This window comes from Cricetulus griseus, assembly GCF_003668045.3.
Source record: "Cricetulus griseus strain 17A/GY chromosome 1 unlocalized genomic scaffold, alternate assembly CriGri-PICRH-1.0 chr1_1, whole genome shotgun sequence".
Lineage (NCBI taxonomy): Eukaryota > Metazoa > Chordata > Mammalia > Rodentia > Cricetidae > Cricetulus > Cricetulus griseus.
This window is the reverse complement of record NW_023276807.1, coordinates 152,759,591-152,786,500: the sequence shown is the minus strand read 5'-3', so window position 1 is coordinate 152,786,500 and position 26,910 is coordinate 152,759,591. Positions and strand designations below refer to the sequence as shown.

Here is a 26,910-nt window from a genome sequence, read left to right as displayed (position 1 = left end):
TTATAAATGACATGGTTAACCGAGGTAGTGATTATCAAAGAAATAGAATTTAGTAGTTTGAATAATATATTGCATTTTTGTATACGTATTACTTTGTAGAAGATCTGGCAAGGTCAAATACCTAATGAGTTAAACAGAATGGTATTTCAGAAAGAAGACAATGGATTCATTGGAGGCTGGAATCCCATCTATATGAAGACAGCATTTGTTTTCAGACCTTATCTTTTCTTCCATGCTTCCTGCTTACCATCACATGCAGGTTGCCTGCTATTTTTGTTTTCTTAACATATTTCTGGATTTTCCAAGAAACAAATGACTTAAAATCAATCTATGGGTTTACATGGTATAAACAATTTTGGATGTAATTATAATCCTTTTGAGATACATAGTGATAACTATGCATTTTATAGGGTGGTACATGCTAACTATCAGTATTATATTTTATTGACCTGATACAATTGAACTATTCTCAGTGAAAATGAGACAAACAAGGAATGGAACTCACATTTGATGAGATACATGTCTTGTTGCTAAGTTCTGAAGTTTATTGTGTCTTTTGGAACATCAAATTTGAGATTGTGCTTCCAATCATCTTCATTAATAGAGCTGGTGAAATTCAAATTTAGTTTAAATCAGTGAACATCATTGTGTACAAATGGGGAAATTATAGTGTTTGCCAGTTAGTACTTCTATGACGCAGCAACACTCATTAGCTAATGAGTGAAAATATTGAATTACATCAAGCAGCCTTTAAAAATGATAAAATGAAGAGTGCAAACCAGTGGTTCACAAGAATTTTAAAAAAGAGAAAATCTCTAGATGTTTCTTTGTAATTATACCCTGAACCCTGACTTCTTTCAAATATTCAATCTAAAATAATTGTGAATTTATACCTATTGATTAGAATAATTATTCACAAGTGAGGTTTGGATGCAAATAGAGGATACTGAAGTTGGATGAATGTTACTAAAATCTGGGATGCCAATTTCAACTTTTTATTCTGTGTTAACTACATTTATCAACTTCTCTGACAGTGTTAACCTTTCTTCCATGACTCACAAACTAATGATCTATTTCAACATGTAAATGATATCTTAGTCCTTCTGCCCATCAGAGACAACACAGGTAGGTCTGCTGACTATATGGGAAAGTATGAAGAGTCAAACAAATGGGCCACATTGAGCAGTCCAACACTTTCTTTAAAAAGATGGAGAGGTGAAGAAAAGGACAGATTTCATGGAAAAATGAAACACTATAATTGGTCAAGTCTCCTTTATCTCTTCATACCTATTATCAACAAGCCATTCTCAACTTTATATTCATATTTCTTATGATTACTGTGATACTTGTGCGATTATTTGTCACTTAACCTTCTCTAGGGTGGAGTTTCAGAAACATAAAGCCCATTGTTCTTTGCCTCTAAGTTAATGCTGGTTATAGAATCACACTGTGCTAGACTCAGGGCAGGAAGGGCTAAAATTTCTTTACAATTTGTTGCTGAGAAAATAATGAGGGTTTACGTAAATGTTCTTACATGTTATCTTGATATAAAGCACATCATGTTGCCAATTGACTTACCCCCTTTTGACTCGGAATGCCTATATAAGTTTGTTTCTTACGAAGACAGAGTAAACTGGTGATCTGAGGGACATGAACACTCATTTTTAAGCGATCAGGTAAGAATAAAAAATAATGATATGCTGGAGTAAGTAATTCATTTTAATGCAATATTATCATTGATGTAGAATAGTGATGAGAATGATGCAGGCAGCAGATTTAGTTTTCTTTCCAAAGGGTCATGTTAATTTATCATCTACTTTCTCCCCCCTGTTCTAATATAAGTTTTTGTAATGGCTTCCAAGACATTTTTTCGTCTCAAATTGTCACAGCTGGGAAAATACATGAGCCAAATTTCCCAGTGACTACTTCCCTGTGGAAAAACGTAATGAGAACCACAGAGTGGGTACTTAATCTCTCATAATTACTAGGAATTATACCTCATAATGTCAAAATTGCACATTTTCCCAAGTCATGACTATTTCATTAACTCTCAGGGATCTGTGGTAATAGTAACTAGCAATAATTAACTTACACAGTTCCTGGTGTTTCGGTAAAAGCTTTGTATTTTGCCACATATCTTCGTAACTAATTTACTCCACTTCTGAGGAAGGAAAATCAATATTACAGATAAAGGTATTCAAGTTTCAAAATATCATGCAGGTTATTATACTAATAACTTAAAGAAATAGTGTTCAAATTAATCTCCCATGCCTTCTCACTTTTAGAGTTTTGTTCTGATTTGTTTTTGATAACTTCATACACTATTACTGCACCTATCTCATCTCCACCTCTCCTTTATCCCTCTCCTGTCTTCTCCCTCTACTTCCCAGTCATAATATTTGTCAATTATTATCACATGTATATGCACATGTATGTATTTATATATGTCTAAAGTCCACTTGGCATCGATATATGTGCATGCCTTCAAAGCTTACTACTTAGGATTTACAAACCAAGGTAGGAGCTCCTCATTGAAGCAAATTAGTTCTGCCTCTCTTGGGAGTAGTTAGCCATCTGTAGATATTCATCTAGTGGTGGAACCATATTGAATTCACCCTGTTTGTGGAGGTATCAACTGACATCATTATTCTGTTCTTGTTTAGGCAACCATATTGTTGAGATTTCATGGGCAGATTTTCCCTTTGTGTCTAGGGGACATTGTCTAGCAGCAGGAGTCCTGGATCCCCCTGTTCTTACAACCTTCTCACCCCCTCTTTTTTATTTTCACTGAGGCTTAGTTGTATAGTGTATTGTACTTGTATCAGTTGAGGTTGAACTATCTCAACATAATAAACCCATGGACAACATAATCCTAAATTGGGAAAAACACAAAGCAAAACACACTAAAATCAGGATAGATACAGGTCTGTCCACCACCCCTGCTTCTTTCCAATGCTGTGCTATAGGAATAAGACAAAGCTAGGAAATTAAAACACTACAAGTAGGAAAACAAGTCAAGTTATCCCTATTTGCCGATGGTTTTATAAGAGATTCCAAAAATTCCATCAGAAAACATAAAAATGGTCATTAGTTTCAGCATTAAAAATAAGGATCCTGATGAAAATAAGTAGTATTATTTAGAATATAGTATATACTGATAAAAGGCATGCTGAGAAAGAAATTATGGAAAACTGCCATTCATAGTAGCTTCAAAAATATATCAAAGGAACTTGACCTGGGAGCTGAAAGAACTCTCTGGTAAAAGATGTGAATAATTGAAGGAAGAGATTTGAAAAAGGCACTAGAAGATGAAAAGACTGACTCTCCTTGCCCAAGGATCAGTAGAATTAGTATTGTGAAAAATATCCATGCTACCAGGAGCAATTTACAGATCTAATGCAATCCTAATCAAAATCCCCATGACACTCTCTCAGAAATAGAAAAACCAAACCAAAACTAAACTAAAACTCATATAAAATCACAAAAGACCCTGAATAACTAAAATAATCATAAGTTAGCATCAAGCTGAGGGATTTCCATACCAAACTTGAGAAATTTTTCTTCCAATTTAAATTTAAGACAGAAATCTATCAGTTATTTGATGTAGTTTTACTTGAACATTCTTATATTCCTTTCATTTTTTACAATGTGTAATTATGTATTTGCCTTTTTAAATTAGATGCATGAAGTTTAATTACCTGTGTTGTTACTATACTATTCATTATTCCTTAAGGAATAGCTCTCTGTGGTTCTCTGATGTCTGAGATCTGTTGTCTGGGATATATTTTCTATCTCTAAGAGACTTCTGTAAACATCCTTTAGCTGAAAATAAGAAAAAGGGTCTGCACATTTCAAATATGATTGCTTAAACTTGATCCAGGTAATTTTTATTTATTTTTATAATATTTTTCAAAACCACCAAAGTTTTGTAATCTCTTAAAGAGACAATAATATAAATATTTCATAACAGTGGACTATGTAAAATCCATTATGTATTTAAGTTTTATGCTCTGACCACTACAAAATAAGCAGTAATTTGAGGGAACATCTTTTATATATTTAGGATAATATATTATATATAATTTCATAATATAGTATTACATATAAAATTAACTGAGAAATTTGAAATAGCAATAAACTATTATAACTAAATGTCATATTCAGATATTTATTTGAACCAGGTACTCATGGAGACTAAATGATTAATGTGAAATAAAGATTTAAAAATTAATATGTAATTTTATCTAGTTAAGTGCCACTTTCATTTTTATATCAGACAGATTTGATTTAAATTCTTCTTTTTCCATTTATGGACATTTAACTCCATAAGATAATACCTACAAACATCCATAAATAAAATGTTACTGCATGTTTTGAATTTGCAATTATGAAATATTTTGGTAGCATATGAAACTAGAGAACAAAATACAACAGATGCCTAAAGCAGTTCTCATAAGATAAACTCTCTACCATTCAAGTATAATTTCTAAACAAAGAAATACATGCATTGCTGTTAACTAAAAACATCATTTATCACAGAGTAATAAAGTTATTTTACTGCCCAGAAAGGACCCTTTAAAAGTAAGAAACTGACTCTGAAAATTTCCTGTTTTAAACTCCCAAGTCATTTAGTGGTGCTGCCAACGGAGCTCTTTATGGCCACTGGTATGATATATTTCACTCTATGCTCTGGCTTCTGTGTTTCAAAATTGAATTGGTGCAAAATACTATAGCAATCTTCAAATTGAAGCTGTCTCCTCAGAAATTACAAAAATAACAAAAACAAAATGTTCTGACAGCACATCTTCCCCAAGTTTTTCTTTCTCCTTCTTTTTGGTCCTTTAGTTACTAAAGAACTTGGAATTTCAGGATTCAAGAGTAACTGATTATGAAGTAAAGTCTGATACTTAATGTCCATTCTTCAACTTTTCTTTTTATCTTTTTTTTTTTAAAATACTGAACTCTTTGACTTTATTCTTCACCATTCTTAAATACCTTAAACAAAAGAGGAAGACATGGTACCATGTATACATAACAAACAGACTTTCTTCCTTAATTCTCCAAGGATTCAGTAACCACAACTTAGATTCAACTTCTCATTATCTGGCTTTGAGAGTCAAGAGTAACCACACCCCAGACTAAGTCTGTTGTAATTTAGATAAGATACCCAAGACCAAGATCAAGCATCCTACTGTAGCCATGCTTTAGACTTTTAGTTCTTATGACTAACTAAGGATCGTTTTGAACTCTCTGACCTAGGGACAAGATGAAATGGAGCCATCTATATGGGCCCTGACAATTTCCCCTTCTAAATTTAATTAATTAATACCTGAGCTTCTGCTACAGGACAGATGACTGTGTCTTTCTTAGGTTGTGTTCTTCCACCTCCCAGCCTTATCTGTCTTTGGAACACACACTCTGTCATGCATGACCAGTCTTAGGTCTCCTGGAAGCAAAAAGATCTTACCTGTCTTTGATTTTCAGCCTCTGCATTAAAAAATGTGAGGGGATAGTACATAGTTTGATGCCATGCACCTTTTTATCCTTTTGATCATCTTATTTCTTCTCATGGCTCTGTTTAATGGCATTGTGATGAGTCTAACATTCCAACATTATGTAACTGCCTTTGCTTGGTTCAGATTTGTTCAGAAATTCAAGTGGTACCTCTAAACTCTTGTTCACCCATGTCAAAAGCTAGATTACTAATTTAGTCATTGGATTCTTTAATCTGCTTTGGAAAAATTTATAAAACTGTAAAGAATATAATGTTATTGCTCTGAGGGAAGCAGTCTTCACTGTAGCTCTGCAGAGATTGCTGACTTGCAAAGCAATCTAACAAATTAGTTCTTCTGTCTTTCATTTGCACCCAAGAAAAGTTAGGCTGAGAGGGTCCAGACAATTCTCCAACATCACAAAACCTTCACTGGATATAATGTTTTTGGTTGGGACTTACTATACTCTTGGTTTCCTCTTGTTTAGCCTCCTATATAGATCATGTAAAACACACCCTATTTCAACAGCCTTCAAGGAACTGTTTTGAATTGTTTTAAGTTGCACCTTAAGAAGGAAAAAAAGCAAGTGGGAGCTCACAGACCACAGTCTGACAACCGGGGAGCCAGCATAGGACCAAACCAGGCCCCCTGAACATGGGTGTCAGGTGAGCGACCTGGGAAGTCTATGGGGCCTCTGTCAGTGGAACCAGTACTTATCTTTAGTGCACAAATGGGCTTTGGAAATCTATTCCCTATGGAGGGATACACTCTCAGCCTAGATACATGGGGGAGGTCTTAGGTCCTGCCCCAAATGATGTGACAGATTTTGAGGCCTCCATGGGAGGCCTCACCCTCCCCGAGGAGTGGATAGGGGCTAGGATGGGGGGTTGGTGTTGGGAATGAGAGGACAGGAGGGACAGGGAACTGAGATTGATATGTAAAATAAGATTGTTTTTAATTTAAATAAATATTAATTCTAAAAAAAAGAAGGAAAAAAAGAATTGCCTGTAACAAGGAAGTGAAAAGCAAGGACAAATCACTCAGAGTAAAAGTGTCATCCTCTATACAATGTTTACTAACATAAACCCCATCAATCTAAAACTTCTAAAAATAGTTGTTAGAGGAATTATCCAATAAATAGAAGTTTTTTCAGGTTTCTTCCTAATTGTGTATGATAATGCTGGTTCAGCAGTGACTTATGAATATACTCCAAGTTAGATAACTTTGTCATGTTAGTTTTAGCACTCTATTACAGTTCTCAGTGAAGTGAAGGAGATAATGCTTGACACACAATGGTCTAATAAGACAATGTATACAGAAATGGCTTATAATGAGGACACATATGATTTTACAAAGTGCATCTGGCATCACAGAACACACAGACACCCATTTCATAGCTTCTTTTCATTACACTTGTGTAAAGGCTAAGAGACCTGTTCCAGCCCCTTCACAGGGTTCTAAAGGTGAAATGCTTCTCAGGAGCAAAGGAAGGGGTAAAAGATTTCTGTAGTAACTTCTCACACAATCTGAGGGTCATGCTCTTTATTTCCTGTGCTCTTTATTTTTCTGTTTCCACTCTAATAATCCTGTCCTATTTCTAACTTCTCCATGCTCTTCTAGCTTCTTATTCTAAAGACTCTTCTCCTTCAGGAGCCTAGAAATGATAAAGAAGTTTCTCTCATTGGTCAAAAGCACATTCTTAGATGATGGGAACACATGGGACATATGTGCTGAACTGTTGCTGCATTATTCTGTTGTCCGTAGCACACTTGGACCCTCACTGTAATTGTGTAAAATACATCTTAATTTACATAACAACTGGCCTATGAATGGGTGTAATTAAATTATCATATTCGATATTATTTATCTGAAATCTACCTATATACATTGAATTTTTCTTTTTCATTTAAAAGAGCCACAGTAGGCAGTTTCCCACGGTGGGTGCCACCATGATTAAGAAGTTTTCCCAGCTGCTTGTTTTTCATTTGGCTCTGACTGAAATTGTCTTCAGTGGGAATGTGTTAATTTGGCCTGCAGATGGCAGCCATTGGCTAAATATCAAAACCCTCCTTGAAGAGTTGATTAGAAGAAATCACAGTGTGACTGTACTGGCTTCATCAGAAACTCTCTTGATCAAATCCAGTACTGCTGCCTTTGTGCATTTTGAAGAGGTTCCAGTTTCCTTCACGAAAAGCAACATAGATGAAATGATTGAACACATGATAGCCCTGTGGCTAGACCACAGGCCAACACCTCTTTCCATGTGGACTTTCTACAAAGAACTAGGAAAATTATTTGAGACTTTCTATCAAATTAATATTAATCTCTGTGATGGTGTACTAAACAATACCACACTAATGGCAAAACTTCAGAACTGTGGCTTCAATGTGTTAATAGCTGACCCAACAACAACCTGTGGTGATCTGGTGGCTCTGAAATTGGGAATTCCATTTATGTACACATTGCGCTACTCTCCAGCCTTTACAGTGGAGAGGCACTGTGGGAAAATCCCCGCACCAGTCTCTTATGTACCTGCAGCCTTATCAGAGCTCACTGACCAGATGTCCTTTGGTGAAAGAGTTAAGAACACCTTATCTTACTATCTGCAAGACTATATATTTCAGTCCTACTGGGGAAGATGGAATTCATACTACAGCAGAGTTCTAGGTGAGTCTCAACATTCTTCTGTTGATGACACCAGGTACTATCATCCTTACTCATTCAACTAAAGTTATCCACCCCTCTGGACAAGCCACAATGAGTGAACATACTTGGAATATCTCTGAGTCTTTAATTATAGTTTTTTTTAAAGGAAACTCTTCAAAATATGTTATGTTGATATGAATTTGTATGCAGTTCTTATTCACTGGAAAGAAAATGCTTTTAGTCAGTAGCTTTTTGATGTTTAAATAAACCTTCACATACCAATGAAATCCCCTTTACTGAGGTAAATTATGACATAACCACACAAACAAAATGGAAAATATTGTGATAATAGATAATTCTTCCATTCTTCAGCCTTTCTTTATTTGCAAAAAATACATTAGAAAACACAAAAGACTATCACTGGAAAACCCACATTTACATTCTAGCCTGCTGTTCCCTATTTGTCCCAGACATCTCAGGAGGGGTTAGCCCTTTCTCATCATGGTACATCTGTATCTTCTGTGTATTTAAAGACTTTTGGCATCAGAGGTTCTTTATGAGAATCAATAAAATAAAATAATGTCAACTGAGAAAGCCAGTTCTGGATGGTGGCTTATATTATTGTTCTTTCTGATGCTCATGAGATTTCCTCCAGATATGTTAAAGCTCAGGGGGATTAATTACTTCATAGATTAATGCTGAATGTTGCCTGCAGCATTTGCTTTCAGAAGTTAGGTGCAAAACATTCTCCTCTCACATAGTTTTTCCTCCTTTGTAACTCTCTCTATACTTTTTCTCACCTCTTGTTTTCTGTGTGCAAAGGAATAGTTACTGAACATAAAATAGGTGCTGAATAATTTCCTATGTGTAAGAAATATAATAAGTTTAAAACTTACATTCTAAATTCAGAATGTACTATAGATAATATTATATTATATATAAATATAGAAAATATATTAGCCTGTGCTATGTGCTGTGTGGTAGAATAAGAAAACAAATGTTTTGGGGTGGAACTGAAATTGAAATTGTACATATAAAGAGGGGCCATGGTGGGTATCCAAAGTAAGAATGACATTTAAACAAGGCTCCAAGGGTGCTGAGTGCTTTTCCTGTGTCAAAAGTATTTCAGGCTTAAAAAGAATTATTGGCCACAGGATGCCATAAATCCTAGAATAATGAAATTCTGTTTCACTTTACCTTTTTCTATCGCAGATAAAATCATTCGTGTTTTGCTTTTTGTGTGTGTTGAATGTCCTTTAACAAAATTTCCACAGTAAATTTTTTTGTTTCTTCATAAAATTTCATAGAGGAAAGATATTCTACTTGTCATGAAAATAAGGTAAAGTATGAAATTTAAGTTAAAATTTTACATGATCTCTGAAGGTCTGGTTACTAGAAACTGACAAGTTAAAATGATTCATTTTTATATTCTGTAACTGAGAATTCTATTGGAAGCATTTTAGTTTATGCCTCAAAATCACTTCATTAGATTTCTTTTTCTTTTTTTAAATTATGGGTATGTGTGTGTCTGTGTATGGGTATATGGCATGCACTTCCCTGTGAAGGCTAGATGGGTAGTGTGCCCCTAGGTTGGAAGTTACATGTGAGTGTGAGCTACCTGGTATAGATGCTGGTAACTGAATATGGGTATTCTGAAGGAACTTTATTTATTGTTAACTGCTGAGTCATTTCTTCAGCTCCCCAAACACACATTTTCATTTAGATTTTAGCATCATCTATATGGTCATCTCTCGACTTTTGAAACATGTTCTGTAATAACTATTGTTCATTGCTCATGTTTGCACCATACAGCGAGTTCCACGGGCACTAAATGAGATGACTGTGTGCCTTCCTTAATGCAGAGAATTAAACAGTAAGTAAGTAAAGGCTTTGGAAAGTATGTGAATTTTTGGATAGAGATCTATCGTGTTTGGTCTGATATCAAGGATATGACTGATTAAAGGTTTCAGTCAGAGTCCTTCATTCTCTATAAATTGTGTTAATAATTTCCCTTGACTCTAAGAAGATATGTCACTTGTAAAAAACAAGGCTGAATATAGTTTACACCATACTCATCATTAACTCCTCAATGGCAGAGTCATGATTACATTCCCATGAGGAGCAATACCTAAAAATTAATGAATACATGTCTGCAAAATAACATAAAGTGTTTGCCTTGCAAGCATTGAGTTCAATACGGGGAACATATATTTAAAACAAAACAAAACAAAACAATCAACAACGATGACAAACAGACAAAACCAGCAAGACATAGTTGTGCATACTTGTAGTACCAATTCCCTGGAGAGTGGTTGGTCACCCAGCCTAGTCCACTTGGCAAGTTACTGGGAAACCCCAGCTCAACAACAACAACAAATACATAGCACCTGGGAAATGACACCTGAGTTTGATTACATGTGTATGAAACAGACAGACACAGGCAGAGGTAGTGCATGACTTCATATGTACATACAGAGATGCATGCAGAGGAAGAGGATGATTACAAGAAAAAACATCTTTTGCATGTAGCAGTGCAACTACATATATGAGTTCAAACCAATTACAACAATATGGAGAAAACCTTTGTAAGCCAAAGCTGTACCAAATCTAAATTGGTGACAGGAGCTGGTCATGAAATCCCAACCCTGGAGCCACTGGCAATTGTCGGCTGCTAGAAAAGAGAGAGTTTTCTCTGAGAGTGTAGTAACTCTGCAAGCTTCCCTAGAAGATCATGCATTTAAGAATATTAAGGCAGCACACATTTATCTAGAAGGATTAAAAAAGTAGACAAAAAGTTGGGTGAGGAATCCAGCTGCAGAGAAGGAGGACTGATGAGCAAAGGGGTCCAGACCAAGCTGGTGAAACCCACAGAAACAGCTGACCTGAACAAGGGAGAACTCTTGGTCCCCAGACTGAAAGCTGGGAAACCAGCATGGGACTGATCCAGACTTGAATGTGGGTATCAGTGAGGAGACCTAGAAAATCTATGGGACCCCTTGTAGTGGATCAGTACTTATCCCTAGCATAGGAATGGACTCTGGGATTCCCATCCCACATGGAGGAATACTCCCTGAGCCTAGACACAAGGAAGTTGGCCTAGGCCCTATCCCAAAGGATATGACAGACTCTGAAGATCCTCCATGGAAGGCCTCACCCTCCCTTGGGAGCAGAATGGGTATGGGATAGGTAGGGTGTTAGTTGGGGAGGTAAGGGAGGAGGGGAGGGAACGGGACCTGGGATTGACTTGAAAATAACTTTCTTTCTAATTAAAAGAAAAAAAGGAAAAAAATTGGGTGAGTATGGAAGAAGGTAGATCTGGAAAGGACTGGTAAGGGATGAAAATAATCAGGCTAAATTGCATGAAACTCTCAAAGAATATACACAGGGTGGAGCAGCATCACAGTAGAGCTCAAATTAATTCCATCATGGCAACAGATTACAAAACAAAGCATGAGTTTAGTAAGGGGAAGATTTTACTTTAGGTAAGTAATCAAGTCCTTCTTATAAATTTTATTACCTAAATATTTATCTTATCCTCAAGTCACATCTTTAAATTCTTTTAAATGCATTGTCTTTGCATTTTCTGAGACTGCTAGTTAGTTTATTCAGATAGATGCAGTTAACTAAACATTAGACATTATTATTAACTTAAAAATACTTCTACAAATGAAGACAATCAAAATGGGGCTTGTAAGAGTGCTTAGTCAGTGATGAGCTAGCTTTACAAGTATGAGAGTTTGTTACTGATCTTCAGAATTCCCACGAAAATGCAGGACACAGTTGCATATACTTCTAATACCAGAGCTCTAGAGGTAGAGACAGTTGGATCCATGGAGCTAGCTAGAACACAAAAACAATTTAAGTTCTATTGGGAAATCAAAGGCAGAGGAAATTATGGTTTATGTCTCAGGTGAAATATCAAACATACTGAAAAGAAAAATTCTGTTATTGTAACTCATCTAGTGAAACTAGAGCTTGTTACAGATTGTGCAATGGGCTTCACACAGAAGGATGATATTATATATATTACCATGTGAAGTTAAATATAAAGTTGTCAAGATTAGAGAAGAATAATGAGAACTAACAATTTCTGGAAGCTACCCACAGACAGGAATTGGAAGGTATCAGGAAAAGGTCCAATTACAAAAGTGAACGCGTCCTTGGGATGTTCATGCCATTGTGTAGCAGTCAATTGTAATGTATTATACACCACAGCATTGTGCTAAGCACACCTGTCTAAGGCTTCCTTCCACATAGACAATGATAATAATCACAAAACAATAAAAAAGCAGAAGAAACTTTCAGAAATACTGAATATATTCTGACTCAGATTACTATGATGGTTGCATGGCTTCAAATACATCAAACTGGACAGGCATAGGAGTCTTTTTGCCATCATTTTTACAACATTCTCAAATTCAGATACATGCTTTATGTGATACTTACATTTCAGAAGGTCGTACTTTTACCCAGTATTAGGGCCTATAAAAGCATTTAAACAATAACATTAATATTTCTTTTTTTATTAGAAAGAAAATTATTTTACATGTGAATCCCAGGGCCCTCTCCCTCCCCTGCACCCCCCCCCCACTAACACCCTACATATCCCATACCCTTTCTGCTCACCAGGGAGGGTGAAGCCTTCCATGGGGGGGGGGTCTTCAAAGTCTGTCATATTCTTTGGGATAGGGACTAGGACAACCCCCTTGTGTCTAGTCTCAGGGAGTATCCCTCCAATTGGAATGGGCTCCCAGAGTCCATTCCTATGCTGGGGATAAGTACTGATCCACTACAAGGGGCCCCATATATTTCCAAGGTCTCCTCACTGACACCCACATTCAGGGGGTCTGGATCAGTCCCATGCTGGTTCCCAGCTATCAATCTGGGGACCAAGAGCACTCCTTTGTTCAGGTCAGGTGTTTCTGTGGGTTTTACCAGCCTGGCTGGACCCCTTTGCTCATCAGTCCTCCTTCTCTGCATATGAATTTCATTTCAGTTCAAGGTTTAGCTGTGGGTATCTGTTTCTACTTCCATCAGCTGTTGGATGAAGGCTATACGATGGCATATGAATTAGTCATCAGTCTCATTATCAAGCATTTGCTAAAGATAAAAGTTTTAAAATGGAAATAATTATTATATTTTATCAATATATTACTTGCCATTAAATTTTAGAGTCTGTTAGTAATAAGAATAATAAATGCTCCTTATGTACACAAGATATCAAAAGTATTAGCACTCTAAATAAACCATAGATTTATGATGATCTTTCATATTCATACTCATATCACTTGCAGTAAAAAGCTAAACATTATGCTCTATCTGGTTTGTCTTCTCCCAGCATGCTTTCTATTCAAATTCTAATATTGATATGAAGTTTTATGTCTAATATTGATATGAAGTCATATGTCTTCATCATAATTTGTCCTACTACTTTTGGGCTGTATCTGCCCCTACCATTGGAGCATGTCTATGTCTTGTTGGACCTTAATTGTGGTCTGGGTTGCTTCATTAATGTACTGGTTTTAGCTTACCACTACTAGCATTTTAGGTTGCTTTTTAAAAAGTAAAATAAATAACAAAGTAGTTCTTTTTTTTAAAAAAAGAGTCTTTTGTATATAAAACATTTCACAAAAATTAAGTGTTAAAGCTTAAAGTAAGTTTTATCAAATTATTTTTAGCTATCACAAGATATAATGCCAATGCTTGATATACTTCCCTTAAGCCTAGTAGCATTGGTTTGTGAAATTATATTTTTATATGAAGCCCTATTCTAATCTTGAGTTGATTTTAGTGAGATACATATATTACATATTTTTCAACATTAGTGGTTTTATTTATCCATGTTTGAATAGATATTTATATCCATATGTGATTATAGATTTTGAGTATGTAGCATATTAAATAATTTAGGCTTACCTCTCCATTTGTAGCTAAAATTTTATACCTGTTAGTTTCTTTCTTTATTCAGCCTGGTAAAAAGAACAAGATTCATTATTTATAACTCTATTAGAAAAATATATGCTCGAAAGCACATTTGTGTAGTACTTTCTTTATGAAAGGTTTTGATCATTGTTTCAGTGTTCATAAATTTTATGATAAATTTACCCTAGTCAGCAAGTAAGTATTTTTATAGGCCTACTTTTTCACTAGGAATGAAGGAGTAAATATGCATCACCATGTGGTGACATGGTTTTCTCACTATTGAAGAAAATATTTAGACATGAGGAGAGGATAACTATGTTTATGTGTGCACTCAATCCTTGATTTGTTCTGCAAAGATACCTAAATGCCATAAAAAATGAAAATGCCCAGTATGAATACTTGGTTTTAGCTTCTATCCCCTAATGAAGTGAAACTCTAGTCCATGGAGAAATATCAATTTTAATGCTTAAGCTCTGAAAGTAGAAGGTGAGATAAAATATCTTCTGGAGTTGGTGGTGCACGCCTTTAGTCCCAGCACTTGAGAGGCAGAGGCAGGTGGATTTCTGTGAATTTGAGGCTAGCCTGGTCTACTGAGTGAGTGCCAGGATAGGCTCCAAAGCTACACAGAGAAACCTTGTCTCAAAAAAGCAAATATATATATATATATATATATATATATATATATATATATTCTGGAATTTAACAATGAAGGGAACAAAATCAAATAAAGGAGGAACCAATGTGAAAAAAAATTGAATATCAATTTATGCCATTGTAATAATTGAATAAAATATAAAATGAGATAATAGAAACAGATACAAATAATTGAATAAGCAAGCTTCCACTAAATTACCATTAATAATTTTAATGGCAACAACAAAATTAAATTTATACTTACTTGTTTAATGTGAAAATGTATTACTAGCATTTAATTTAACCAATTAATATCTGATATTAACCAGTGGGCATATGTCTTTAGATAGTCTAATTTCATAAGCAAAGGGTTTATATGTACTATACACAGACAATAACTGTGGTGATATATTATTTATGATTTATTAAAGCTTGCCTGAGGATTCAGAAAGCAAAGTCAGTCTTAAGCTATAGGATCAGACAGTGGTGGTACACAACTTTAATCCCACCACTTTGGGTGGTAGAGGTAGACAGATCTCTGTTAGTTCAAGGCCACACTGAGTTGTAAGAAATGTAGGAAATCCTAATGACAAATAGCTCACACAAAGATGATCTCAGCACTGGGAGCACACACCATTAATCCCAGGACTCATGAAAGGCATTTAAGACAGACACAGGGTTTCAGAGGGAGCATTCATTCTCTACCCACAGTGAGGACAGGAAAACATTGAAGTCTCTAGCCACACTGAGGAGAGCATAGCAGTCTGAGTGAGTCTGAGGTGTGAAGTCAGGAGCAGTTTGAGGATTGCCCCTTTGGTCTGTGATGAGATAAAGGTAAGAGCTAGTGGCTGGCTGCTTTTCTTTTCTGCTCATCAGTTTGAAGCTTGGAACCCCAATATCTGTCTCTGGGTGTTTTATTTATCTTGCAACCAATAATTGTCAGATTTTTCTCCTTTTGTGGTTTTATAACTCTGAAAGTTAATATTTCACTTGTTTCACATTTAAATTGCCACATCAATTGAATAGACACTCAACCTCTGCAGAGTAGGGTGAAGAGGCACAAAAGTGATTTCTCAGAAATGGACCATGACAATTCTGTCGCTGTGGCTCTGTTATGGCTCTACTATGGCTGATCTGTGCTTCTGATGAGGCTGTGCTGTGGCTTTGTTATATATCTGCTATGGCCCAGCTCTCCTCTTCCTGAGGTTGTCTTGTGGCTCTGCTGTGGCTCTGTTATGGATCTGCTGTGGCCAAGCTGTCCTTCTGCTGTGGCTCTGTTGTGGCTTTGCTGTGGCTTTGTTATGGTTCTGCCATGGCTCAGCTATCCTTGTGCTGTGTCTCTGTTACGGATCTGCGGTGTCCCAGCTGTCCTTCTGCTGTGGCTCTGTTATGGTTCTGCTGTGGCTCAGCTATCTTTGTGCTGTGGCTCTGCTGTGACATGGTTGTGGCTCTGCTGTGGCTCAGCTGTCCTTCTGCTGTGAGTTTGTATTGCTGAGGATGATTTCCAAGCATGGTCCTTGAATGCATTTAGGGTATGAGCCGTTGGCTCAAACTAAAAGCCTCTTCTCAAGGAGCTCACTGCGAGTAGGCAATGGTGACAGTTCTGACTTATCAGAATATTTTCCTATATCACAGCACATCAAATGCTCTGCACTGAAGTTTGAAAGAATCCCTGTGCCCTATGAGAGTGAGATCACTGAAAATTCACTATGTGAGCTTATAGACCTAGCTGAGAATATAATGCCAACATTTCCACTTTGGCAAGCAGCAGGACAAATGCAACATATCATTCTCCTAGCAACTGGGAAATATGAAGTTCTCACCAGAATGCTTTGTGATACCTCAAAATATAATAGATGCTATCAAAATACATAAAAGCTACAAGTGAAAATCAATTTAATAGAAAATGCCCTTTTATCGCAATATTTTAATTCTTTATTTTGTCAATTTGGTATATTGTGATTATTGATTTTATATGGTAAACTATTTTTATATATCTGGTTAAGTTCACCTTAGCATAGTTTATGATTTTTAGATATATATATTTCTCTTATATTTGTGATAATATATTATTATATCATTTCCTCACTTGCCCTTTTCCCCTTAAATCCCTTTCATATATGTCTTTCTAATCTCTTTCAAAATCATGGCCTATTTTTCATTAATTATAACATACATGCATAAGTTTGTGCCAATTATATTCCTAAATACATAAATACAACCTGGTTGGTCTGTATAATATTACTTAAATATGTTTTTAGGGTTGACCTCTTGGTAGAGGAAAACCATTGGTGTGTTTCTCTCTGGGAAAGACTATTTCTACTACTTTTAGCATTACCAGTAGTTCTTTGTGTAGGGTTGAGTCCTCCATGTCTTTCCCCTGTCCACCCTGTCATTTCTATTGTTGTCCTTGTTCAGTTCCCATTTGAGCATAAGACTGACAGTGCAGCTTCTGACATTACTAGAAATTGCAATGTCACAGCAAACTCCCTGATCCTTTGGCTTCCACAATCTTTTTGCCCTCTAAGTATGTTAAAAGTATATGTTAAGAAATGATTTGCTGACAGTCGCCTGTAGCCTCCAGCGTTTCCGCAGACAACCACTGAGTGGAGGCTGCCGGAGCAGAGCCCTCTCGAGCATTAGAGGGGAGCCTAAAGCTGACAGAAAGAACCAGCCTGAGCCAGCCCAGCCCGGTGATGGAATGCCCACCACAGCCCAACAGCATGCCCAAGGACTTGAAGGAGGCCCCCAAGGACGTGCACATCCAGGCAGAGAATGCTGAGTTCATGAGGAACTTTCAGAATTGCCAGGTGACCAGGGAAGGCTTTAAGCTGGTGATGGCCTCCTTGTGCCACATCTACAAGGCTTTGGAGGAGGAGGTAGAACCCAATAAGCAGAACCCAGTCTATTCCCTGCTCTACTTCCCTGAGGAACTGCACTGAAGGGCTACTCTGGAGCAAGACATGGCCTTCTGGTATGGTCCCCACTGGCAGAAGATCATCCCTTACACACCGGCCACACAGCACTATGTGAGCCACCTCCATTAGATAGGGCTCACTCATCCCGAGCTGCTGGTGGCCCACACATACACCCATTACTTGGGTGACCTCTCAAGGGGCCAGGTGCTAAAGAAGATTGCACAGAAGGCCCTAGGCCTGCCCAGCTCTGGTGAGGGCCTGGTCTTTTTCACCTTCCCCAACATTGACAGCCCGACCAAGTTCAAACAGCTCTATTATTCTTGCATGAACACTCTGGAGATGACACCTGAGGTCAAGCACAGGGTGACAGGGTGACCTGGTAGCCTGGTGCAAGACTCTACACCTGCAGAGACATCCAGAGGGAAGCCCCAGATCAACACTAGCTCATCCCAGGCACCACTCTTCCGATGGGTCCTGACTCTTAGCTTTCTGATGGCAACAGTGGCAGTGGGAATTTATGCCATGTAAATGCAAATGTGCTGTCCCCCAGGGGCTGTGAACTCTGTCCATGAAGGGCCTTCTCTTCTCTAGGAGAGAATCTTGCCTGTCTCTCTTCTCTTGGGCCCCTAAGAAGCTTTTGGGGCTCCTAGACCCCTCCCTGTGCCCTCTTCTCTCTCTGCAATGGAAGGAGATGCTTGGCACATTTTTCCCTCGCCAAAAGCATATCCAGCCAGTGGCCTGAACTTTGAAACCAGCAGCCCCAATTACTTCTGCAGAGCCCCAAAACATGCCTTTAATCCCAGCACTTGGGAGGCAGAGGCAGGTGGATCTCTGTGAGTTTGAGGCTAACCTGGTCTACAGAGTGAGTGCCAGGATAGGCTCCAAAGCTACACAGAGAAACCCTGTCTAAAAACAAAACAAAACAAAACAAAAGAACAAAAAAACAAAACATGGCCTGAAATGGCGCTGTTCTGAGCCCAGTGCCCTTGGTTGTCGGCATCTGTGGTAACTGGCGGTGACTGTTTTCCTCTGGTGTCATGGCCACGTTGGTATCAGTGTGCAAAGATGTTCTGTCTTGTGTTTCTGTCTTTTTATTATTTCCCCCATCTCACGTGAATAGTGGTCTTTTGGTGTGTGTGTGTGTATGTGTGTGTGTGTGTGTGTGTGTATGTGTGTGTGTTTATAACAAAGTTGTGCTGTCTTTTGAGGGGTGGGTGGGTGGGAAAGAGGTAGTTAATAGTTGTAACATTAGTCTCCAACTTTTGTGTGAAATAATAAATAACATTATCTAAGAGTCACAAAAAAAAGAAATGATTTGCCAACAAGTATAAATACTTGCTCAAATGATCTTTACTTTCCATGGGCTACATATTTATAATCATGAATCACTGCTTTGAGTATGTGTGAATGTGTGTGTGTGTGTGTGTGTGTGTATGTGTGTGTGTGTGTGTGTGTGTGTATGTGTGTGTGTGTGTATGTGTGTGTGTGTGTGTGTGTGTGTGTGTATGTCATGTGTTGATGTGTGTGGGGACTATAGGGCATCTGCTGTCTTTTATTATTGCTCTCACCTTCACTTTTAAAATAAGTTCTCACTAAGCTTCAATCCCAATTTGGCTAGTCTGGCTATCAATTGAGTTCCCAGTATTCATTTCTCTCTAAATCCCCAGAACTGGGATCACAGGTATGTGCTACTGACAGCCTTTTATAGAATGCTAAGAATGTAAGTTCAGGGCCTCTTGCTGCCAGACAACTACATTGCTAACTGTGTCATTTCAATTATCCTTGTCTGGCTGCTTTAACATAGAATTCAGCAACTATTGTAATTGCTTATTAAATCTAGGCATATGAAAGTCACCTACTAAACTTGTCCTGAGGGCTGGGAGAAGCACATAGAGTATAAACCAAGCAAGGGATATAAAAACTTGGTGGGGAGGTGTGAGATGTTTTTAATGCACTGCCTGGAAACTCCAATTTCAGCATTCTTTGCTGTCTAACTATGCCGTCAGGCTGTGTGAATTCATGCATGTGTCCAAACAATACTAAATTGTGACCATTAAAATTATACCTAAACTTCCTGCACAAGACCAATGGTGAAAGAGTTTCATTGAGTGTTTCATTTCTCGTTTGTAGCACATGTTTTCTTTGTGTAGAATTGTCTACTCTTAGTCTTTTAACATAATCACCTCTAAACATCTTTTGAGAGTAGTATTTAATATTTTTCTAGTTCCACAGTAAGTGTAAGGAAAGATATTAGTGATCCCTATATTTGTATCTCACATTTCAAAGTGTATTGTAGTGAGAGAGAATTAATTAGGGCTTTCTGACTGAGACAATAGGGACAAATCATTTGCAGAACAGGAATCTTCTAACATCATGCTGAAAATGAGACTATAACACTGTGCATAATAGAAATTAGTTCCTAGCTAGAGACTGGAGAACAATTGGAAGGTGACAAGTAGCTAACAGTGTATAAATAATCTACCTTCTGTTGATTATTAAAGAGAAGAAATTGTTGTGGGATTCATTGGTAGTTGTAGCTACACTTAAATTTTTATTGCTTTATTGATAGGAGATGGTTCTTGTATATTACCTTCCTTTCACTACCCCTAAATCCCCTCTTTTTCACACTGTCCTTTTCTTTTAAAATGTAGCCATGACAAGCGTCCTAGCTGACCTGTTTTCTTCCCAATGGTTTATAAGGATATGTGTGATACCTTTTTACTTAAGTTCTAATTCTGTCCATGAAATATTATATGTACTCTTCAGGAAGACCCACCACATTATGTGAGACTATGGGGAAAGCTGAGATATGGCTGATGCGAACATATTGGGATTTTGAATTTCCTCGTCCATATTTACCTAATTTTGAGTTTGTAGGAGGACTGCACTGCAAACCTGCAAAGCCTTTACCCAAGGTAAGTCTATGAAGGGTAAGGTCTTAGGCATTATGTGATACAATTGTCGATTTTTCCTTCCAGGTAAACAACTTTAATAACAGAGATGTATTACTGAGTAGCTTTTTTATGTTAGGGGTATTTATTGCTCTCATCACAGTTCCTCTTTCTGAACTATAGTGGATCATTTGGACTTGAGAATTTAAGCTTAGAGTGGATCTTGGGGAGAGGGAGTTGGTGGGGAGGTGGGAGGAGTGGGGGAAAGGGAACCTGTGGTAGGGATGTATTGTATGAAAGAAGAATCTATTTTCAATAAAGATTTAAAAGAGAGTAAAGGTGTGTGAAAACGTCTGTCTCTATAGTGTGGATACTGTAATGGGGGATGAAAAAGTATAGCTATAGATAGATCACCAGGAGTCCTGCTGAAGTATTCTTGTGTGCCAGACAGAACTGTGAACAGGGACACGTTTCCCCACTGTTTAATAGAGAAAGATGCCTTCATGAGAAGTTCTTATTTGTTGAGGATTTGATGAGGCACCATGTGGAGGGCCCACAGAATCAGGCAGGGCCCTCAAGACCTTAGTTTTGTGGGTTAATAGACATGGTGGTGACCTGTACTGTCATAGTAGTGACAGGTATGGAAACTCCAGGAACTGATGATGAGGGTGAGGATGATGATGATGATGATGATGATGATGATGATGATGACTTTAGGTCTTAGCATAATCTCATTAAGGAGATAAAAGGATATTTTAAATGATTTTTGGAGAACATTTGGTTTGATCAACAAAGAGCATTTATTGCAGACTGAGACTCTACATCAAACAAAAATAATAAAATGGAAAGACAGATTCAAATATTATAATAGTTATATGATCATTATATTGGCATTATTTATGTTCATCACACATAACAATAATTATAAAAGCCTGACTCTCTGGCTTTAATTATGTTTATCCAATTCAATAAACATTTCATTTTCTTTCAGTTAAACTTTGTGCATTACCTGTCAACTTAAAAACAGAGGTGCTGTCCCTATTTTCTGCTCCCTTCTATGGTGACTTGGTGTCATATTTGTTCTTGTATATACTTTATGCATTTTTGGAAACACATTTCCTCATATGGTTGCTATCTGCTTTCACATGGAAAGAGACAGACAGAAAAATTTCTTTGACCCTTAGTTCCATTTTTTTATACCTAGAATTGTAAGTGAACAAAATCTCACCTAATGATTCTACACATTTTCAATAGGATGTTATGTTTGCAGGAAATGGAAGAATTTGTCCAGAGCTCAGGGGAACATGGTATTGTGGTGTTTTCTCTGGGGTCAATGGTCAAAAATCTGACAGAAGAAAAGGCCTGTCTCATTGCATCAGCCCTTGCCCAGATTCCTCAGAAGGTAAGTACCACACCAGATCCTGGAGACCAGAACTGCTTTTGACTGATACAATTGTCGATTTTTGTAGTGGCAACTGGTAGTGGTACTTACAGCTTGAAGCTGAAACCTGTCAGCACTGAACACGATGAATTTCAGCTTTCAATAATTAGTGATAGAACATAAAAATGGTATTTTTAGACATATTTGTTATTTGCTTTAGTATCCAGTTACTGTGAAAATATAGACATACAGTCATTTTCTACTAATAGAATAGAAAAGAAAACATTAGGCCACTTCTAAAATCATTCGCCTGGATTGACTGCCACTGAAGTTTTGAAATTTGATTTACCAGCATAAACAGTATACACCCTTTAAAGAAATTGTGCTAAAAACTATACTCCAACTTTCTGAATCTCATTAAGGCCACATGAAAATATAGGTGTTACAAGAAAAAGCCTAGAATCTATTGTTCTTTCTAAATCAAATATTCTACAGTTGTAAAAAAACAAATTCAAATATTATTTTAAAATACAATGTTTTTATAATTTATGACAGTTAATTTTATAATTTATCATTATAATTCTTCAACTCAAGTTGCTATTCATGGAATAATCTAGAATCTGTCATGCATTGATTACTATCCATAGGATTGTACAAAGGTATTATGCTACTAGGCATCTCAAAATTTGTGGCTTTTATGCATACACTTGTCTCTTTCAATCTTTCTCATTTATAAATTAAAAACTTGTCTCATTATTCCAAAAATAAGTTTTTAAAAAGTGATTTATAGGCAAGACCTATCTAGTTCTCCCTCAAAAAATAAAATTGAATCAAACAAAAAGTGGAAGAATGAGATAGACATGAAGTGGCAAAAAAAAGAAGAGGAAAGAAAAAGAGAGGAAGGAAAACAAGGAAAGGAGCAGAAAGTACGAAGGGAAAGGAAGAAAAGATGGTGGTAAAGAAACACTGGCCTCCAAACCGGAAGCTCACATCAATCATTGGGAAGCACCTGCCTGCCAGCCCCTCCTGTCCTTGCTCCTGCCTCACTATTGGTCACCATTCAACTCTTTATGAAGACCACCAGGTGTTTTAGACACGCACAGTAACACAGCTTCACAGAGTTAAACAGATGCCCCATAAGCAAAAGTCACACATCTTTACATCACTAAACAAATGTTCCACAGCATTAACAAAAGCAATACTCTTTAAAATGATATTCTACCATACATTGTCTTCCACAGGTTTTGTGGCGGTACAAGGGCAAGATACCAGCCACATTAGGATCCAATACACGGCTGTTTGATTGGATTCCCCAAAATGATCTTCTTGGTAAGACTCTGGGGCCAGATAAATCCTGGTAGACAAGAGAGAGTTAAAGCAATTACTTACCATCAAGTCAGTTGAAAACATCTGATAATTTTAAACTTTCTTACATTGCTTCAAGTTTCTCTTTTGTGGTAGTACTGCGTAGTGACTCCAGGAAAGAATGCATACAAAGCAAATGTTCCACTGCTGAGCTACACAGTGCAGACCTTCACCTCCCGATTTAAGACAAATGTAATTAAATTGTATAGATCCACAGTTTTGCCATGCACAAGAGGGAATCTAAAAAATCTCATCAGTCTTCAAGTTTCCATCAAATGTGAGACATTACAACCTCTGTAACACCTTCCAAAGAAGAAGAGTTCATTTCCCCTTTCTCTGGGAGGATAGTTTCCTGGAGCAGCAATGCCTCATATGCCCAATGTTTATAGAAAATGTTGCCTTGTACTGTAATCCTTTGTCCCTTCTGCTTCTGAATTTCTGTCAACTAATTAGCCTGAAATCTATACCTATTCCTCCCTTTGCCCTCAAAATAGGACACCCCAAAACCAGAGCTTTTATCACTCATGGTGGAACAAATGGAATCTATGAGGCCATTTACCATGGGATCCCTATGGTGGGACTCCCCATGTTTGCTGATCAGCCTGACAACATCGCTCACATGAAGGCCAAGGGAGCAGCTGTGGAGGTGAACATGAATACAATGGAGAGTGTAGATCTGCTCAATGCTCTGAGAACAGTCATCAATGACCCATCGTAAGTGTTGAAGCTTTATAAGCCCTGTCTGTCATGGTCAGGCTGTCCATTGTTTTGGAATATGTCCAAAATTTCATACTTTTGAATTTGATTTAAACTCAAATAACCAGAAACAAATGTAAACACAGCTTCTTTCAATTTCAACTATCTTAAAAACAGGAAATAAATCTGCTTTAGATATACAGTCACTATATCTTCCAACTGTATTATTAGCATGCATTCTTATGTGGTTTTTATTTTATAAATATAAATAAGAAGTTAAGCATTATAAACCATTCAGTATAGACAAAATGGAAGTGATAATGTTCTCAACATTAATCACGCATAAATAACAACTAACACAGTGTGACCAATCATTACTGTTAACACTTACTTCTGAGTATTTTGCAATCCTCTGAACATTATAAAACCCTTAGTTAAGGAACTGAATTATGGGTTAGAAACATCAGTAATTCTTAGTATGAGTTTTCATCATTCATAAATGTTGACCTTGCAGTCTATTCAATATACCATTACCAGGATTTTAATTGCTGGTAACTTGGCTCATTTTATTAAATGTTATAGTAGGGAAGTCTATGGATTCTTTTCAGCTCAACTGCACAGAATGGTCACTAGACTTTATGCTGTATTTTAAAACCACAAATGCAAGAAAATAGAATCACAACTACTGTCAGAAAATTCCACCTAAATACTAAAATACATGTCATTTGAAACATCACATAAACTCCAAGGTTAATTCCACTACTGATTTTACCTAAAATCACAAGGATATGCTATTTGCATTCCAGTCTCTAATTCCACAAAAATTTAAAAGTATGAAAGATTATATATTAATATTTAAATGATAGTGATGTGATGTTAATTATTTAGAATTTTTGACAGTTATATTACATTGCTTCTAAAATGTGAAATGGTATGTGAATATGGTCATTAATCTTGCATTATTTATTATAAAATGACAGTTCTTTGGTATTCATAGAAATTATATCAATCAAACATGGAAATTTTAAACTTAAAGTGTCTATTGAAAATATTAACCAAAAATTCTATTTGTGAATAAAACACCATTTACTTAAAATCCATTGGAATGAACATGTAAACTACTGCATTTAAGTGACTAGAGTTCAAATACAATTGAAAACACGTAGATACTTTTAGTATTATATTTTTACTCTTTGAGAATTTTACACGTGTATATATGGTATTTTGATCATACCCATCTCATATCTCCCCCAACTCTTTCCAGATACACTCCTTTCCATTTCTTGTCTGAGTTTTTTTAATAAGCCACTTTGTGCTGTGCGCATGCCCATGTGTTTGGGTTTATCCACTGGAACATTGTTAAGACATGAGGAGCTAATCCTTTAAAGAAAACTGACCCTCTCTTCCCTATCCGCTGGCACCTGCCACATCTCCACTATTGTGCACAAAGAAGAACAAATGTGAAAAGACTCCACAGTGGCTCTTGAATACCCAGCTCCACTCACTTTTCCCTAGCACTAAGGATGTCATTGAAGCAATAAGACATCTCTTCCCAAAGCACATTACTTTCCACATCTCCATGAATACACTCTGGAAGCTTATGCTATGATCAGACCTAAGTGAAATTTATTAATTCTTCACTAGTTACTGAGAAACTCCAAGAGAAAACATACATTGTGTTCCACATACTTAGCTCTCTATGTTGTTTGTTTTGTTTTGTTTTTTTTTTGAGAGGGATTGTTTGTTTGTTGTTTTTAGGTAGTGTCTCAACCTGGCTGGCTTGCCTGGCTCTGCATGCTGTTTGAGAAAAGTTAAAACTGTTAAGTCTGTAAAAAATGTACTTGCGATTAAAAAAACTACTAGTTAAACATGTATCACTTAAAAATGTCCATTTGTGCATTTTTTCAAGTTATAAAGAAAATGCTATGAGACTATCAAGAATCCACCATGATCAGCCAGTGAAGCCCCTGGACCGAGCTGTCTTCTGGGTTGAGTTTGTCATGCGCCACAAGGGAGCCAAACACCTGCGTGTGGCAGCACATGACCTCAGTTGGTTTCAGTACCACTCGCTGGATGTGATTGGGTTCCTGCTGGCTTGTGTGGCATCTGCTATATTCTTGGTTGCAAAATCTTGTTTGTTTGTATTCCAAAAGTTTGTTAAGACAGGAAAGAAGAAAAAAAGAGACTAGATCATGGAAAAGACTACAAAGGTCTCTGGGTTTGCTAAAGAACCAAGTGGAGTAGTTCTAGTACTTAGAGGCACCTGGAGCTGTCAATCACCTATCCTCGTCCCATTTTTAAGCATCATATTCCTAACCTAGCCTGCAGGTAAATTCTAGGATTTAATCATACTCTCCTGAAAAGTGCCTCATCTTTCCTTTGCTATTTCAATGACAGTTCTGGCACTATTGATTTAAATATGTTCTTTTCAGGATGTCTTTTAAAATACAATCAAGATGATAACTAATAGCATTCTGAATCCCTGAGAAGGCACACAGGGTATATTGAATTTTATTTAAGGATCACAGGGGTCACATACATAGGACCCCATGGACCACATAATTGGCACACTGAACATAGAGATTATCGTATTGTGAGAGGATTCATCATTTTCTTTTTAAATAAAGACCAACTTTTGTGATTCTCTGATGTCACAAATATTAAATGATGAACTAAGGACTGTAACAGCATAGTATAATAGGAAAAGTATGTAAAAACTGTTAACACCTTTAAATTATGATGGTCTATTTTCCTGCTGTTCACTGAAATATGTATCTTTATGTTCTCCAGTAAAAGGGTTTAAATAAACACATTCTCTGAGAAGTGAAGGGATGAATCAAGCCATTGTTTCTTTTTTCTCTCTCAGATAATCATTGCCAACAATATCTGGAAGGTTACTTCTGGAAAAAGTAAAAACCTAAGTAATACTGGAAAATTATAGCAATTTCTTAAATTATAGCTTACAG

The 26,910-nt window shown here is 36.8% G+C and overlaps 1 protein-coding gene and 1 pseudogene across 5 annotated transcripts in view; both read left to right on the top strand.

Moving 5' to 3' along the window:
- Window positions 1-26,133, top strand: part of LOC100762963 (UDP-glucuronosyltransferase 2A1) — a 30,078-nt gene extending 3,945 nt beyond the window's left edge. Inside the window, exons 1-8 of one of the 5 annotated variants that reach the window (XM_027389255.2) lie at window positions 254-275; window positions 6,076-6,087; window positions 7,503-8,159; window positions 20,378-20,526; window positions 21,773-21,904; window positions 23,125-23,212; window positions 23,743-23,962; window positions 25,854-26,133. In XM_027389255.2, coding sequence (XP_027245056.1) covers window positions 254-275; window positions 6,076-6,087; window positions 7,503-8,159; window positions 20,378-20,526; window positions 21,773-21,904; window positions 23,125-23,212; window positions 23,743-23,962; window positions 25,854-26,133 — 1,560 coding nt within the window. Of the gene's footprint in view, window positions 1-253; window positions 276-6,075; window positions 6,088-7,441; window positions 8,160-20,377; window positions 20,527-21,772; window positions 21,905-23,124; window positions 23,213-23,742; window positions 23,963-25,853 lie in introns of those variants that run through there. The other 4 variants (XM_027389253.2, XM_027389254.2, XM_027389252.2 and 1 more) reach the window with 4 other exon arrangements.
- Window positions 17,366-18,142, top strand: LOC103161400 (annotated as a pseudogene).
- Window positions 26,134-26,910: the final 777 nt, after the last annotated feature.